Consider the following 18,650-nt stretch of genomic DNA (forward strand, 5'->3'; position numbering starts at 1 on the left):
GCAGATCCACTAATATTTTTAAGTAACATGAAAAACTACCAACTTTCAGTTTGATAAAAATGTCTGTGTCAATAAAAGTCAACAAATATTGACATTCTGTAATAAAAAAATACACAGATTGCTAACAAGTTATTATTTTCATACAGTAATTTATCTTATTATATTTTTATCTCTTTTGTTACATTTTAAGACACCAGATACACTGTTCCAGACCGGAACATTTTTTCAGTAACACTGAATGTAAAGGTTTGGTTGTTCCTGTCTGCTTAAAAGGACATTGCTGAGATTTGCTGTAATTCACTGAGACATTTTGGAAGGAGGCAGAGAAGTCCTGGCTTTAAAACAACAGACACTGTTTCTCAATGGTTTACTTAAAATAACATTTTCTTACAAAACATTTAGCAATAATATACTAGCAAACGCTCTTTTCAGACAATCAAACTCAGTCACGTATCAGCTTTCTGATTGATACCTCTCCTCTGAAGATTTGTACAAGTAAAGTACCTGCGGGGGGAGGGACCCTGTCTGCCAGTCAGCAGTCAACTCAGAGTTAATTGTAGATGAAACAGAAATCTTTAAGCCAGAAGCAGCAGTGTATCCCTGCAAGTCAGCCAACATACATATACATCTGTGTCCTTACAAGTAACCCCACCTACTAGTTCTTCATCTCGTGTTTCCCCTTGTTCGTGAAATAAATAAGGTCACCGACCATCTTTTACAAAGCGTGCTAGAACAAAGACTTGCTCCACCACGAAACCCACAGATCAGCTTATAAAAATCAAGGTGTAATCACATCTTCATACTGCCGGCAACCGCATAGCTTTTTTCCCCCTCCTGAACTACAACTGAATCAGAAATGAATGTGCTAGGGCTTGCCAAAACTGCCTGAAAGGTTGATTCAGCCCTCAGCAATGAGAAATTTCGCCATTGCTGTGTCACAGCTGAAGACTCCAAATTCAAAGGGATCTTTGGATCACATATATGACCCTCTTGGCATCACAGCCTATGACTTTTTATCCATGCACTTGTGCACTAAGCTTACTAACATGATTTTTTTAGGTTTATGTATTTTTCAGCATCACATAAAGAGATGCAGAAACCACTAACTGGCATTTATTAGAAAAGATAGTTCACTACTAACTATTGCACTTAATTTTAAATGTGAAATACACTGAAATATGGTGATGCTCACTTTTGCCCAAGTCATTTATGCCGGCTGGCCTTTGCTTGATGTGAGTGCACCAAAAGTCCACCACTACAACCTGCATTTTACTTAGGTTTGCTTCTTTAAAATAATTTCCTATAGTATCAAAAAACAACTTCAAAATCTGCAACAGTAACTGGTCACTAATGTCTATGGCAAACTCAACAGAACTGCTTCCCAACAGAGAGAAATCTATGAAATTCTACATTAAAAGAACTGGTTTGGAGATCAGCAGATTTGGACTGTTTCCACTTAACATGTGACAAAATGACTATTACAGTTATGGACACTTATGAGAATCATAACCTTTTTCACAGTTAATTGTCTAAATAAAGGACAAAATAAATTACTTTTGTTAAACAAAATAAGCTCATCCTTGAACACATCATTCAGCTTTAGCTCTTCAGGATCATCTATCTTATGAAGACTGAAAATAAGAAAAAGATAAAAGCAGCACAAACAGATGGAAAAACACTGGTATATCATCCTCGCACTGCAGGACCTGCTATTTCCACATTCTGAAATAGCTTCAGGTTTTATGCTGGTTAAAGCCAATGCCCTGCAGTTGTCTGAACTTCAGGTGATAAAACTTGAAATATCAAGACAGAGGTCTAATGAAACCTGACTGACCAACACAAATTTGGAATTCAACCTACATATACGCACACACATATGTAATTCCTCCTCGTTACTCTGTGACGACAGTGCTAAATATGTGTTAACAGCCAATGAAACAATATGCCTTAGAAGAGTTTATTACAAGTAAAAATAATGCAAATACAACAGTAACAACAACAGAGGGTGCAAAAGGATAAACAGTTAATCTCTTGGAATAGAGACAAAAAGCAACAGTATATATTCCAAGAAAAACATTTTATTGATAGGTAAAGTGTATTTGTTGAATTCTAGAGAGAGTTACCACTTCATGTTCTCTTGAAAGACAGCTCAATGCTGGGCCCATTACAAAGTTTTAACTATTTCATTCTGAACTACAGACTAAGAAAAATAATGATACCAACTCATCCATGATAAATTAAGACATCATCTGTGAAATGAAGACATAACAGACTATGGAGAAAAAAAGAATTTTCAAGTCTTCAGAAGGTAATGATTAGAATACAATTTTTCCTTAAAATGTTAGCTATAAAAATAAACCACAACATTTATTCTCATAAGCAAATACACACAAGTGTACTTACTACATAGTTCCCAGGAGATGCTGAAGAATAAGGTATCTGTAACATCAACAGAAACAAACAGTAATTTCTTCTGCATTGAGATGGAGTCCATACACACATTTATGTACAGCTGTATGTTAACACTCGTTTAATTTATTTCAAAGACACAGAAAAAAACACCTTTTCAACAACTTGCCATTTTATGTTCAAGTCCAGAACTAGCAATATAGACACAAATCAAATTTAATACCCAATACCTCAAATACAAATATTTCCATTTAAGATTTGTGTGCCCTGGTAGCCACTCTAATGAAATTAATATGAATAACATAATTCACCAATTTAAATGACTGTAGGCTGAAGTCTAATATCTGCTCTCCATTGTTTCACAATAAGTGAGACAAGCATTTTTAGCAACAAACATCACTTTTTGAAGATACCAAGTTACAAGGTCTAGTACAAATCCAGTTCTTGGCACCTACTACCAGAGTCTTCTTATTCTTATTAGGGGAACCACAAGAAAATCTATAAATATCTGCAGTCTAAGGTAAAACGTTAAGCTGTAAGATTATTAAGGTATTATGCTTCATAAGCTTTACAAACATAAGCAGCACATGCTCGCATTTAAGCCAATAGGATTTCAGAGTCATCCCAAGCACAGACTGAATCTTTGCGTTCATATATATACCTCATCTTGAATAAAATCTTGACCATAAAAGGAAAAGCAACTCTTCTTTCACCCTAGAATTACGCAACTGTACCGACAAAATATAAAATTATTTTGTAGCATAAGCATCTTTCATGATTGTATGCAGCTTGCCAGTCAACTCATTTTTACAAAAAGAGCTATTACTGGACTTCTCAATTAATATCATAGACTGAAAATATTTCAATTATCAGTTGAAAAATATCCTACAATCCATTTAATTCAGTACACACAAAAGAAAACTGGGGAAAAGTTTCAATTTTTTTTTTTCCCCAGTTGTCGTTATTTGAATTAAAAAATCAAAACTGAGAACAACAGGAAGAACCTGGTTAGTCTGTGACACTAGACTCATCTTATCCAACTGCAAGTGATAAAAAAGACACAGTTTTATACTAATGATGTATGATCACTGAACGAAAATGAAAAAGTTACCTTTGAGTTTTCTGAAGAAATACCAGACACCGTTGTCCATGTGGGATGCCTCACTGACATCCTCCTCCTTCAAGCTGCTATTGTACTACCTCACTTTGTAGTTGTGGCAATAAAATTCAATAGAGTGCGCTGCTTTTTACAAAAAGCTTATAAAAATGGCTGATGTCTTGCAAGCAACTGCTCTATGATTCCATGTTCCCTAGTTAAGAGTGGCAAATGTGCTTTTGTTATGTAAAATATGAGCACACATTAAGCTGTATCTTAACAAGCAGTGATTTCTGTAGAGCTTGCTGGCCAGATAGTGCTGACCTAACTCATCTTACCTGCGCTAGAGGAAGATAAAATATATTTTAAATATACCCCAAGATAACCTTTGTGTTATGGACGTGCTGCAATTGATGTAAAGATGCAGAGCATGATTGTGTGATTGTGAACAGAGCTGATATTTACAGGTCAATCAGCACTCCGTTCAGATGTGCTCCTTGCTGTATGTACCTGCTCTGCATTAGGGTTACACGGAAAAATATAAAGCATGCAGTATTTTATTTGTTGAATGAAGTGGAATTCTTTCCCTGTTGTATTGATGAGAAATACTTCTCTAAATATAAGATGATGTCTAATATATTTTAAATATTTACTTACAGAATTGGCATTGGTTGGGTTTGGCCAAGGTCTACCACCCCCAGGACCCCTGTAACAGAAGATGAAAGATGAGACATAGAATAACCCGCAACTTCTGACCATCTGAGGAAGTAAATCAAAATAATCTGTTTCCGGAATAAGTAAGGAGGTTACTTTTTTCAAATTCAAGTGTTTATAAACTATAACTATGCCAAGTTATAATGCTACCGCAAAATTCTCACTGTTGCACTACCGTTTCCATTTAATCAGTTTATGAGTTAAGTATTTATTATTACAACCCTGCCACTCACATTTAAGACTCATTCAGTTACTTCTGTATTTTCGTGATGGCACCACAAGGAGTCCTTCCCCAGCAGCCACACTGACACAGGCTACGCTGGACATGGCACAATTTTGCATCAGTCCCAAATTCTTTTAAATTTGCCAGTCATCCCCCTTTTAAATTCCCAATGGAACAATTTGAAAGACATTGCAAATTTGTGTTTTCTTGAAGTTTGCCCCTTCTGTTCATGAAGAATTTAACTCTGTGTTACGTATATGCCATATTTTAATGCGGCACAGAAGTATTGCAAAGAGTAAAAAACAAGTTCGTACAAGGAGTGTTTTAACTTATACTCTGTTGACCTTTTTAAAAAATATTTGGAGGAAGTATGAAACGTCTCATGAAAAGCCTACTTAAGTACAGACAAAGGCAGAAAGCTACTAAAATGTAAGTGTAATTTCATTCATAGCAATACTACTCTTGCTTGCATAATTAAGTACCTTCCTCAAGAATTGAAAATGCATGTATTTGTTGAGTATGGATCTAGAATACTGCAAGTATAGTAAGGTTTCATCAGTGGAAGTGAAGCTAATACTTTATAAATGCTTTGGGAAAACCTATTTTAAAAAGAAGCCACAAAAAGTATGTTCCCAGAACTTGTATCTGATAATAATAACAATAAATCTCATGTACTAAAAATTGAAAACATGCCATTTTATACATACACTTCAAACATATGTTTAGATATGTATCTAAAACCAGTTTGCTACTTCACTAAGGTTATGTTATCTCCACAGAAGTCACAGAAACATGAAATTTATCATACAGCAGGAAAAATGGAAATTTCAGGCTTTTCAGACATTCTCATTACTCTTGTCCCAGATGGTGCATACATGAAGTGGCAGCTCCCCAGCACGGGACAAGAGTGTTCCACAGGCAGAAGACCTGTCTGACAAAGCCACCGCCAAGGAGACATCAGACAGGTATGAAAAGCAGAAGGGAACGGGGAAAGGAAAAAAGGAAAAACTGTCCAGACAAAGCACGTTTTTCCGCACGACTCACTGTTATTTTAACATTCTCACTCTTAGCTGAGCTCTGAAAAATAGCGCGGTGCTCAGGCTTCGTCTTTTAACAGTCCCGAGAGAACTAAGCCATACAGGAGGTAGAATCTCCATGTTTACAGTCATAACATCTCAATAACCATAATTATTCCTGGGAGCATTAAGAACTCGCAGTTATTTATAAATAAGATGAAATCGCTTTTTGAAGGCCCTGAGAACTGAGAGGCAGATGACAAAACTTTCACATTTTAAATGGTATTTTGGCTTCATTAGCTTTAGAAAAGCAACATTAGCCACCACACCTTACCAGACATGGCAGTGATTTAAATACAGAGAAGAAAGCAGGCTTTGTTAACGAGTTCAGGAAGTTCTCTACCTATTTTAAAGTCTTGGAAAACTAAATAAATTGAGTAGATAAGTTGCTTGAGGGATCTAATATGCAATTTTATTTTTTTATGACATTGTTGATGAAACTATAAAGAAATTAGCTCAAAAAATCAGCTGAAATAAATCAAGTGAAAATTGATTTATTTCTGCTCACATTATTTTTGGATGGTTGGAAAACAGAAATGCAGGTGAGGGTCTTTTCTGCCTTATTCATTGAGAGGAAGGGAGGCAAAGCAAGGAAAGGGACTCAGGCTACTCATGGTCCTCAGGTCAAATATTCAGCAATTTCTCCTCTGCTAATGATTATAAGGTGAAATATTAGTGGTTTTTTTGTTTTGTTTATTTTTTTCTATCCAAAATTTGTTCTTTTTTATAGGTACTATGTTTGGTTTATTTGATCCCCTTTTTCAGAGAAATGGGGGATATTTGTAACAACACTGGAAGTCTGTTTTCACTCCACACCCCTGCAATTGTTTGTGTTACATTACATAACACAAACACTAATATCTCTAGCAAAAAGCATCAAATGGAAAATACCTGTGATGACACTACAGATTACTCTGAACTACAGAGATATTACAAAGTGGACTCAGATGCACAACTGGCTTCAGCCATAGCAACATGGAAATTTAGACAGGCCTAATGAGGAGACTGGGAAACTCACCTTTCATCTAAAAACCAGTTGGAATTTACAAATTTACTGGAAGCCGTGGACAGCTCTATGTATAGACTTAGAAAACACTGTAGCAGGTTCTGCTAGAAAGCCATATGGTTTGTCTGGAGCCAAATGTTGTTTGCTTATAAAACACACACTAGAAAAAAGCTACCTGCAACTTTTTTCGATGCAATGCAAGCAATTCTTTTGCCTTTTATTGATTGTTTATTTTGGAAGCACCAACAGAGTCATAAAACATTATTATTAATGTACCAATGCCAAACCAGAGTAATTTATGAAGTGTCTATCACTGTGACTAATTACAGCTGCACTTTATCCCTTAACTTAGTCCTGTAGCATTGATCCTAGTACTTGAAAAAATACAGTCTGAAATTTCAGTTTCCCAAGGGGCATATATATTCAAGCAGGAAATGAAACATCTAGACAGAAGTTTGTGAATTGAAGTTAAAAAACAAAATCACACTTTCCTCTTTTCAGGCATGACTGAGATATTTTCAGTGCCTGAGACAGCACAGCAGGACACATGAGCCATTAAAAACTACCACTGAAATTTAACACTGCTCCCTAAAATTTGCCATTTTGTTGCAAAGAGGGCATTTTCCCACAAAGAAACATAATCTTCCTTAAAATGGCTACACCCAGTTTCAACTTAAAACCTTATACTTTAAATAAAAGTTATTTTGAAGAAGAACACAGGATATGTAATCTGATAGGCATTACTTATGATGGAGCAAGAAATTATTTAGCAGTACTATATTTGTGCAGTATATGCTCCTGGCCTGAAATACTGTCTATAAGCTCTCAAACTGGGTGTTGCCACTTTTGACAATAAAGAACACCTTTTCCTCTAGAAAAATGTAAAATTATATTTGGCAAGTATTCTGCTCTTAAACAGAACAGCTTCCTTTTGAGCTTTCACAGGGGAAAAGCCAGATTTTAAAATGGCAACTGTTTTTGTAGAGTGCATATTTTTATATTTTAACATTGCTGAAAGTAAAAAAATATTGAACACTGGAAAATTTAAATGTAAGAAAAGGATATGGCTATGTAAAAACCCATGTGTGTTACTGTAAGATTTATGAATAGTTATCCTGTTTCATAGAAATGTAAGTACACTAAATCACTTACACTGTTATTTCTTAGCGCTATGCACTAGATAAAATGTAGGGGATAATACATAGAGTGCACTTAACACAGCTAGGTCCATCTATTACTACTGCCCATACATTATCCTTGGATGCACTCTGACTGATTCCAAATGCTGGAATTGACCAGACAATGAGTCTTCACTAAGATTTCTGCATCAGGACAACTTTGACAGCTCTACCTTTACAGTAAGAAAAAAACCTGATGTCCTGGAAATACAACTAAAAGAAACTCAGACCACAGTAACCATTTTGTTTTGCTTTTGATCAGTATATGTCACTTCATTTGACAGAGGAAAAAAAAGAATCAGTTTGATGGTGAAAAAATTATTCATGTAGTAAGCCATGGAATAATGGAGCTCCTTAACTGTGATTGGACACGTAGCACAGGTCAGGATATGCTATAGCATAATATTCCAGTAGTAGCATTTTGGACTCTCTTTTGGCTTTAAAGTGAATTACAATAAGCAAAGGGACAGTATGAAGTCTTGTTCAAAACCAAGAAAGCATATTCTGTTCCTGCTTTAGGCCAAGCTGGAGTAGAGATGAATTTGTAAGAAATGTAAAGGAGTGCGGTATATGCCTGGTAAGACACAGAGACTGCCGTGGTCACCTACTTCATAATTATTGCTTTACATCTTGTTCTTCTCAGAAGATCATACACTGTATCAAAGCTCATGAATTTCCCCAGTAAAGATCTCCAGTTCATGGTGTCTCCTTCAAGAGGACATACCACTTCAAAGGAAAATGTGCTTCGCACAACACTGAATTAAAGGAACATGATCTATGTATGTTTGCTGGCTCAACACAAGACAAAACACGTTTATTAAATGCTGCAATATGGAAATGTTAGTATTTCAACCCATAACCATTTTCTCTATTTCTGGCAGACCAAGAATTCTTTTTGTATTCTTTTTGTCATTCAGGAACTGTCTTCTTATTTTTCCTATGTAAATTCTAATTTATATGGATAAGTAGCCTCAAAATATCTTATTTATCCTCAATTTTACTTTATAACATTTTGGTTTAGAAAGTTAATTTTCATTCGTTATAATGAAATCTCCTGAGGACGATTTGTGAGTGCTTGTATTATACTCACACTGAATTTCAAATATCTAAATATTTTTTCTACAACAATTTTATTTAAAAGAAGAAATGCCTACCCTTGGGAAGGTTCCTAGAATTATCTTGAGTCCAACTTATGCTGTCTATGATAAGGTAACACTCAACTTTAGATTTTCTTTTACTTGCTTCAAGAATTCAAGGTAAGACTGGAAATCAGAAGGAATTAAGGATGTGGTGGATTAGATGTTTTTGTTAGTGGTATTATCTGTATCAATGCCTCATTTTGAGGTTGGCAACCCTTTACTTGAAATGAAAACTATCATCTCCCATTTATGTTTCCTATAAAAACAGGAGTAAAAATGGATATCTATGATGTAATGATAACAAGTGCATATAAAACTTGACTGTGTTTCCTGTGTTGATCTGCTGAAAATTCATTCTTGAAAGACAAAGGAGAAAGAAGATGTTCTCTGCTTTAGGTTGTAAAATCATTTGAGTGTGTTGATAGCAGGACCACTCTGCTGCCTCTCTGACAAGAATGACTTGATAATATCTGGTCTGTGTTATGCTAGAGCTAATTAGAGCAGTTCCTTAAAATCTGTGAATCTCTTAAGAGAGAGATCTAAATAACACAAGGAGCACCTTATTTTCTTCCAGACTTGCTAATCGTATAAGCGACTCCAAGTAAGCAAAAGATTTCTCTGAAGTGCAGAAGATTGTTCATGTTGGGCCACTTGTGATGTTAAAATCCTCACCTTAAATTTAGTATGCTCTAGATACACTCATTTTATATCAGAAGTACTTCTACACAGTGAGGGGGATTGTTGACAGGTATAAAAGGCACAATACACTCCCATGACTAAATCCATGCCTGGAATACATCAGTACATATCAATTCAGTCTGTGTCAATTTTTACTAAATGATGATCGAGTCCCAGAAGTACTTGGAAACATTAAAAACGATATACTCATATCTGTAATGCTCCTGTATCTGACAGAGTGGAAATAAATGTAGTTATGGAAATAAACCAGCAACAGAGAGATAATAATCCACAGTTCTTTCAAGTATGTCTTTTTTTTATATATAAATAGTTCTAGAGAATGGCTTTCTTTTGCTAAAATAAAGTACTTCTTTATTATGCAAAAAAGAGCCATACTGGTACCATTCTTTAAAAATATTGAATCATTAAAGTAAAAACATAAATGTATATAGTGTCATTTAAAAAAAAATGCATACAAGGATATATTGGTGACTACACTGACAAAATATTCCCAGTATTTGAACTTTGACCTGTGAAAGAAACTCAGTATTTGTACAGAGTTGCAGGGACAGCAAAGGCACCCGTAATAGATGCGTGCAGAAGGAAACTGCTGTGGATTCACTTCTTCAGTTGCTGTTACTAATCATCAAAGCATGTCACTTATCAAAGCACGTTCTCCCTTGTCGCATGCATCCCAAATGTTACTTCTACAATGAAATAATGATTTTTCTAAATATTATAAGATTTTATTATTGTGCTTACATGTTCATTCCAGGCATCCCCGGGCCACCTAAAGCATTCAGTGGGGGTCTCATTGCACCTCCATAGTTCTGCAATGATAACCAAGGGTCAGACTACCACAAAACAAAAAAACAAAACCAAAGAGGAGGGGGAAAGAAAGGACAGCAGGTTAATGATATCCCTATATAACTGCTGAATGGATAGGCCAATGTAATTAATTCTTCCAGGAGTTTCCATTGTTGACTTAAAAAAATGATGCTGTTAACCCCACCAAGAAAGAATTACAAACAACAGAAATAAGACTAAGAATACTTTAAATGTCAGTTTTTTCAGGAGGAACTATATACACATATACAGGCCAAGTCAATGGCCAACTAAGGCAGGTTTTATAATGCATTCAAGGGAGCTCATTCAAATTCAGAAACCTGGACTTAGGTTCTAAGATTTAAACATCATGGAATTTAAATAGAATTATTTTTAATTACATTTTGTTAGGATATCAATAAATGCTTGTATAATTACACCACACAATATCACTTTTATAACATACAGTATAACCACTACATTTTTCTTCTAATTAGTCAATTATAATAAGTATAAATAACTAATATAAAAACGATTTCATATGATCATGAATGTCATAGTAATACCAACAAATTAATTGCCCAATGACTATAAAATCTGAGTTTGTGCTCTGATATTATGACAAAAGTTTAACTGTACTATTTACAAGAAAAATTAAATTATATGCATTTTTATTCAGAAGTATACAAGCAGAACGGTCTATCTCACCTCACAATCACAATGCACTCCCTAATCTGTGTTAATACTGCTACATTTTTCTATCTTTACAAAAACGTAATAGTAAATTTTCTAAAATGAACAGCTGTGCATTTTGGAAGGAGGTGGGGAGAAAAAGAAGTGGTTTAATTTTAAAAGAATTAGGTCACTGTTGGAGTCTATTTTCCGATAATAAAACTAATACAGTCTATTTCATGCACAGTTTACTACAAACTGCGTAAACTATATGACTCAGGCTTGTGGGTGATATCTATACTGGTCAGATTCACAACGCCATGTAACCATAAGTTATGAATACATGGGAGGAATCCAACAGTGACATCCAAAGTGTGGGCCTGGTGCTATTTGTACTTCGACTTATACGACATATCAGTTACCTAGAACTGATCTGTGACTTGGAGGGGAAGCTCTGTTGCTGCAAGCAAAAACCCTAAACTTTGAATTTTCTTCATTGTTAACAATTCTAGAAGTGTCCCATGGATAGCTGGTTTGCAATAATATATCCAGAGGCTGCAAACAGGCTTCCTCATGCAGACCCAACAGTGCCATCTGAAGACAGTGTCACCACAGCTGCTGGTCACCAGTCACTGCTCACTCCTGCCTTCCTGTGTGTGGCCGGTAGACCAATCAGTGCACACGCTCAGGCAAAAATCAGCCAGATTAAATCCAACTTGTTGTTTAACCTAGGTTATCCTAGATGATTTTCCCTAAGCAACTCTTCTGTAAGAACTGTAGAACAGTAACTGGTGGGTAGTCAAAGCAGCTGGAGACAGTGACATCTCCAGCTGGCACTACTGGATCTGGAACAGAACACAGTCTGGCTGTTAGAAACAGCAGTTCCTTATCTGTTTTATTTCGTTTTTCCATTTTGATGTGGAAGGCTGAACCATTCTCCCTACTTGGTCTGCCTGGTTATCTAGCTTATTTTAATTCAGGAATCATTTGTGTGGACTGGGATTAAAGAGATCTATGGAGTCCTGCAGGACTGGAAGAATCCAAATCAAATGTACTTCTAACTCTAATTACTGCTAATTCTAATCAAATGTACTCCTTCATCTTAAAATAAAAGCACTTTCATTAAGGCTACCAATACAGACATTTCTTCAGCTGCAGCTATGTTCTCTGCAGAACTTAGTGCCCCAATCTGTTCCTTACAGTTTTATTATCCAAAGTTGCCACCACCACTGTTTATCTGGTGGTTGAGCTGTTCATAAAAGTGCTCCCTAACATCAGGTGGCCAAAATGAGACAATTATTTTATTTAATGTTTAAGATGACCTGATTCTTTTTGACTAGAAAGCATTAGGCAGCATGTGGCAGGCCCACCAGCAAATAAGGACAAGGAGAAGCAGCAGTCACAGATTGCGGGTAGTACCCCATTCACCTAGCTTAACTACAGCTTGAAAAAAGCCTGGACCAAATTCTTTGGCATTTTTCACAGATCAAGCATTTAAAAGCATCCACTGCTTTTTGCTTTATGCTATTTAATTTGCATATGCATGCTATACTTGCTACACTGGACACAAGCATTTCTGTATCAGGACATTAAGTGTTTCCCAACTGCCTGCCAGCAGCAAGGCAGCAGGGCGTCTCGCTACGGGCACACCTACGTCAACTTTAAGAGTAGCTTAAAAGCTGGTCTGAAAGAGTTATCAAATTTGGTTTTAGAACTGCATTCTGAGACGATCCTAAATGCCAGACGCAAAGATAGATGATGAACGGTTTATTGAAAAGACTGATTTGTGAACTTATTTTTTGTGTAGATTAGCAGCATTTTTCCTCATTTTAAGAGGATATTCAGTACAGGAAAGAAGAACCTTACAAAACTGGTTGATTTTAAGAGACTGCAAAAATGGAAGAACTATCCTTATAAAAACTGGCATGAGATTTGCCTGCTGTGTGACTAATCGTGTTGCATAAAGTATCAGCTCAGTCTCACATGGCAGCATTGCAAAGCTTCTCTACCTCCAAAAGGCAAGTGTTAAACATACTTCAATGCTACGAAAAGGACACCAAACTTATTTAATAACGGTGTGTCGGTCACACAGCAGATGTGGTGTAGAAATGCACAACTGGTTTCTACCACGAAGACCCAAAATTTTAGAGATAGTTATGAACAGATTTGAAAGGCAAAGCTATTTAATAATTTAAAATTCAGTTGCTACTCCAAGGAACAAAGAAGTCACTAGAAAGATTATCTGAAATGGAGAAGAGAAAATGCAAAGTGTGGGCACAACAAGCATGCTGTAAAACAAAATACTGGCTAGGCAAGTATGAAACACAACCATCTAAATTTTCTCTCACTGAAAGTGCTGACAAAACTCAAAATAATCTTTTGGATTCATATTTCATATTTGGATTTCATATTTCATTAATTTTTTTCTACCTTAGTTTACTGTTGAAATGTAATACTGACAAATATCCACTCATATTTTCTACAATTTTGAAGAAGGAGCCTACGAAAAATTATGAACAGGTGAGCACCATGGAGAAGGCTGATTCTTGCAATCCAAAGTTGCTTCACTCCTCAAAAACAGAGCTAGAGAGATTCTTACAATTGACAAGGGGGAGAAATGGCAGCATGAACTTCTTATTTTCAATTAAAATCTCTCTAGCATTCACCAAAAATCTAGATCAATAGTGGATGAAAGAAAGACTTTACAGAATTTGGGGAGGTATTTTTGGTACAAAGAGTTTGTCCAAGTTAGAAGTATTAATCCTTTCTGCCTGAACAGCATGGCTAGCAAGATGAGGAGACACCTACTCAGGCCTTGGTCTCCTTTACAAATGTCAGCCTTTGACTACAAGATACACTGGTTGTAGGACAAATGTAATTTTTCTGAAATAAGTGAAAGGATTCCTCTTTTAATTTCAACTCTTAATTAAAATGACTGATGTTTTCATTTGAGACTTTCTACAGGTACAATCAAGAATTAAGTTTTGTAAAATATGAAGTTTATTTTAAAATGGGATTAGAAGAACAAGTCCTGGCCATCTTCAAGCTATGGAAAGCCAGAGTAATACAGTATAAGTACAGGCCTATCAATAAAAATGGGTATCTGTCTGTGGAAGGTACCTGTGGTCCTAATGGAACCATTCCTCTTGGAGGAGTCATTCTCTGCATTGGCCCACCCATGTTCGGATGCCCTGCAAATAAAATCATGTAACTTAAAACACTATGTGATACACAATTATCTTGTAAAACAACTTTAACAAAACATTTCTTTTTAATTAAAACCAAGCTCGAAAAGCTGCAGTAAGCTTTGAAAAACAGAAAGAAATACACAAGTTTGAGAAGATGGTACTTTCGAATGGTCCAAATAATTATTTAATTCACCTTGCTGCCGTGTTGGGTCCATCCCACTAGGCAATAATGGCTGACTTCCTGGGACACCTCCAAGTGCCTGCAAGCATAGAAACTGTGTGTTAAAAGCATATAACACTTCAAAATGTATGTTAAACACATAATGCAGATATTTTGGGTTTAATTCCCGAATGTTTTTCTGAATCAAGAGTAATGTGGAAAAGTTAACTTTCCTACTGACTCAACTAAATGTCCTGAGTGCCTAACTAAATTAAAAGTCCCAAACGTCCTATAACCCCGACTATGCATTTTGCATGGGCAAACTCTTGGACTTCTATGGAATTATGTATAAATAATCTCCAAAATACAATTGCCTAATTCACTTTCACACGCCCCAATACTTCCTTCACTTTGGCATACTCATTACTTAACTTTCAAATATTGCCTTTTTTCCTGGGTACGTGGAAACTTATCCAAAGCTACGGTTTTCGCTCTTAATGATTATTTTAACATTCCCTTTCAGAGGCCAGGATGTGGACACCAGTATTCTCCAAGAGTGAGTTGTAGTGGAGTCAACTGCGCAGAATTCACAGAGTATGGCTAATCACGGCTGTGATGTGGGGGGCATTCTTACTCTTGAAGGGCGCCAATGCCAAGATAAGCTTATTATTCATCTACAGGAGATAACAACAGTCACAAAGCTTGCTCCTAGATTTGCCTTCAAGCATGAAGGTACATTGTGTTGTTGATTCACCACTGGTCCAAATCAAACACATTGCTTCTATGTCCCTGCATTTTCATCTGCCCTTTGGGTTTATGGTAACTGAATTAGATTTAAGGCTGATTTCTACAGTCTCTTACCTATAGCTTAGTCAACTAGGAAAATGTCTTTATGAATGGATCTTCAGCGGACCCACTAGGTGCTGTTTAGCATTTCAAAACAACACCACATTTCCAGTAAAAATGTGTCCAGGATGAGTAAATCTGTTATTATGTAAGTAGTCTATTCAGGTATTGCTTACTGAGGGAATGGATAAGTTACTCTTGAGCTGAAAATACCGTAGGAGTCTTGGGTACATACAAAGGGGAACCTATCTGTAAATATTATAAAGTTTATTTCCACAAGAGGTAGGAAATTCAAAACTAAGATACATGGTAATACCTCAGAGGTAATACAGTGAAAAGGTACTGTAAGATTTATGGGATAAACATACAATCTCAGATGACATCATTTAAATCTTTTACATGTATTTCAGTGGCTTGAAGTCAGGACAAAATGCAGCACAAAGACATGAAATGCACAGAGCAGTGTCAAATACTAGATGAGCAGGAACTGATCACTTCTGCCAAGGATGACGAGTGACGCACAAGGGCATGGAGGGACTTGCTGCCATGACCACACATGACTGAAGACTTAACTCACATGGTCATTACACCGTGGATCATTACATGAGGGACTGTGGTTCCTTTCCCACACATCACACCACTTTTCAAGAAAAACAAGTGTACCTGCGCAGCACGATGCACTGCACACCGCAAATGCCCTCGTAGGGCTTGATCTCGTAGGGGCTGATCAAGCACTGGAGGCAATTTAGAGGGACTAGTGTGGCTCTGGGTCAGTACTAACTGTCCTTGCCACAAAGCCTAGATCTAGCTCAGATAACCCTTACCCAGCACTGGACTGTGCTGTGCACACATGCTCTGCATTACCCTCCCTTACCTATGAAACACAATCCCTGCTGCAAGGCATTAAGGAATAGTTAATAGTTACAAAGGCAATTTTAGTTCTGATATTTACTGACTTCCACCTAATCAAAATTTCAGCCTTAAAGCTGCACTACAGTAGTTTATTACTTCCATACACTCCCCAACTATACTGTAACTTAAATAATGTCAGCGTTGTTAAAAGCAGCAATTCATGAATGCAGCATAATGTAAATGAATTGCAAGAGCTGTAATTCACTAACATTATGTGATTATGTTACAGCTCTGAACTGAAAATATCACAATATGCAGACAAAAACACTTCCAAAGCTAAAACTGCACATTGGCAGCGCTTTCACAGCATTCACCACATCCAGTTTCTACCTGCCATTATTTACGGTGTTCAGAAACACAGAAAGAGAAATAAAGAAATATGTGAAACCCAAACACTGGTGTATCTTTGACTAAGATATTACTGGAAGGTGTAAAAATCAGGAAGATATTTTGTACGGAGTTACAGTATGCCTGTAGCAAATATTTAACTAAAGTACTGATGACACTGTACTCTCACATTGTCCCTTGATGATCATTTCAACAATATTAATTAAGCCACCTGTTTCCTTCTGAGAAAGCAGCCATGCTACAGGTAACTCAACCTGCTCCCAAACATCACCATGTCTGATTCGCAGAAACATTTGAAGAAGTCTTGTGACCCGATACATTCAGCTCACTGAATTTTAAACTTCAACTTTCTGGTAATATTGTGCCAGTGCTATAGACAAGTTTTTTGACATAAGATGGCCAGGACTGAGGTGGGAGCATAAAAGTCTCCTCATCAAGCTTTGACAACAAAAACAGCAGTACTGGAAGTCTAAGTTGGATCAAAAAAACCCATTCCATCTGTCATACCAACTTTCCAAATATTGTAACTGACCCAGTTTTTCTTTCAGAGCTCCACTGATATTTTTCTGTCTGCTTAACTCTTAACTTTTCATCTGCTGACAACCACTTTCTCCTCCTCTATCTGCACTACGGAGAACTTAAAAATACAAATGCTATCTGCTTGCAGAACCATCTTTTCACAGATGGGCCAATAAAGGTCTCTGCTGACAAAGAGCAGCTCATTACTCATTCCTGTTACACTGGCATGTATATCCTTTGGTGGAGATGAGATAAAATTGGGGATCTAATTCTTTTATGAAGTCCTCAGAGTGTCTATAAGAACCATAGAGTACTTTATGATATCTGTTTCTCAACAATAATCTCCATAGTTACTGTGAAATAAATTTACTCCATATATCCCACAAAGAATAGGAAGGAGTGATACATTTTACATAGAATTAAGTAAAAATAATTTTCAGGGCTATCTGCTTGATGTGGTTAGGAAAGCTTAGAGAGTGGAACTGCTATGGGGACATTCTCAGAGCAGGCAGCACTGGCTGGATAAGGTTAATGCAGCACCACACAGGACAACTATATCTTCCCTCTGTAGACAAGCTTAATGTACAATACATTTGAGGTGTAGACACTAATTAAGCACAGGAAAATAAGCTGGGAGTGGCATGGCCACACCTTATCAGTATAACTATTTAAAGGTCAGACAAAATGTGGTGGAGAGGGACCGAGTGGGTCTTGTAGCCAATGAGCCACTGGTAGCCAACGAGACAACACTCCCTGTTCCCAGCACTGAACCACCATCCTGGACCCCAACGGTGCATTAGTGGTAAATTCTTACCTGATTGGGTATTCTTAAAGGTGGCCTTGGACCTCCAGGGTACCGAGGGGACATGAAAGGCTATGGAAAAAAAAAAAGAATTAAACTTCACTTATAAATACTGCATTGAGTCATTAGGAGCACGGCTTGTGCCGCGCTCACACCTCAGGCATCCAGCTTAAACATCTCCTGAGAGCATTCAGTGTATTATTCCATGATGTTTATCAAAACTAAATAAATTTAGAGATTCTTAGCAAATGCATCAACCAAGATAACATTATTTAAAACTTTGTTACAGCTACTGTGGACACAGAATATAAACAACTTAATGCATTAACTGTGAAGAAAAATAAATTATGTAGATCATATAATCATATAATCACACATCTATACATTTGAACGGAAAAGGGGGAAAGATAAGAAGTCTGGAATATAAAAGAAAAATCTTCTTGGAACAGTCAAGAGGTGAGTAACAGCATAATGATTTGCAAATACTTTCCATTCAGTTTTTCATAATACAGTATAAGGCAACAGAAGATTTAACTTGTGAGGGCACAGATTTCAAGTTTATGTCATAAATATTTTTAACTTTTGTGCTTTATATGAACCATATTAATTCAGTGTTATTCCTCCCATCCCTCCATACGTAATTCCACGATCACTCAGTACATCTCCTCTCTTAAAAACGAATATACACCCAAATCTGTCATACCATCCTGCTGCACCCTGTGAGGCTCTAGTGGCTCTGGGCTACTATTATACAACTTTGAAGCCCACAAAGAAGGTCAGTCCCTTAAACCAGGACCACAAATAAACAATAAACAAATGGTAATAGCAGCAAATACATTTAACATATCTACTTATTCCA

The 18,650-nt window shown here is 36.5% G+C and overlaps 1 protein-coding gene across 4 annotated transcripts in view; it reads right to left on the minus strand.

Moving 5' to 3' along the window:
• Positions 1-18,650, minus strand: part of SSBP2 (single stranded DNA binding protein 2) — a 193,800-nt gene that overhangs the window by 30,874 nt on the left and 144,276 nt on the right. For all 4 annotated transcript variants that reach the window (XM_065657718.1, XM_065657719.1, XM_065657716.1 and 1 more), the window contains 6 exons: positions 17,804-17,863; positions 14,398-14,464; positions 14,137-14,207; positions 10,282-10,349; positions 4,163-4,211; positions 2,404-2,439 (listed from right to left, as the gene is read on the minus strand). In XM_065657718.1, the coding sequence (XP_065513790.1) occupies positions 2,404-2,439; positions 4,163-4,211; positions 10,282-10,349; positions 14,137-14,207; positions 14,398-14,464; positions 17,804-17,863 (351 nt within the window). The remainder of the gene's footprint in view (positions 1-2,403; positions 2,440-4,162; positions 4,212-10,281; positions 10,350-14,136; positions 14,208-14,397; positions 14,465-17,803; positions 17,864-18,650) is intronic.

This window comes from Caloenas nicobarica, chromosome Z, assembly GCF_036013445.1.
Source record: "Caloenas nicobarica isolate bCalNic1 chromosome Z, bCalNic1.hap1, whole genome shotgun sequence".
NCBI lineage: Eukaryota > Metazoa > Chordata > Aves > Columbiformes > Columbidae > Caloenas > Caloenas nicobarica.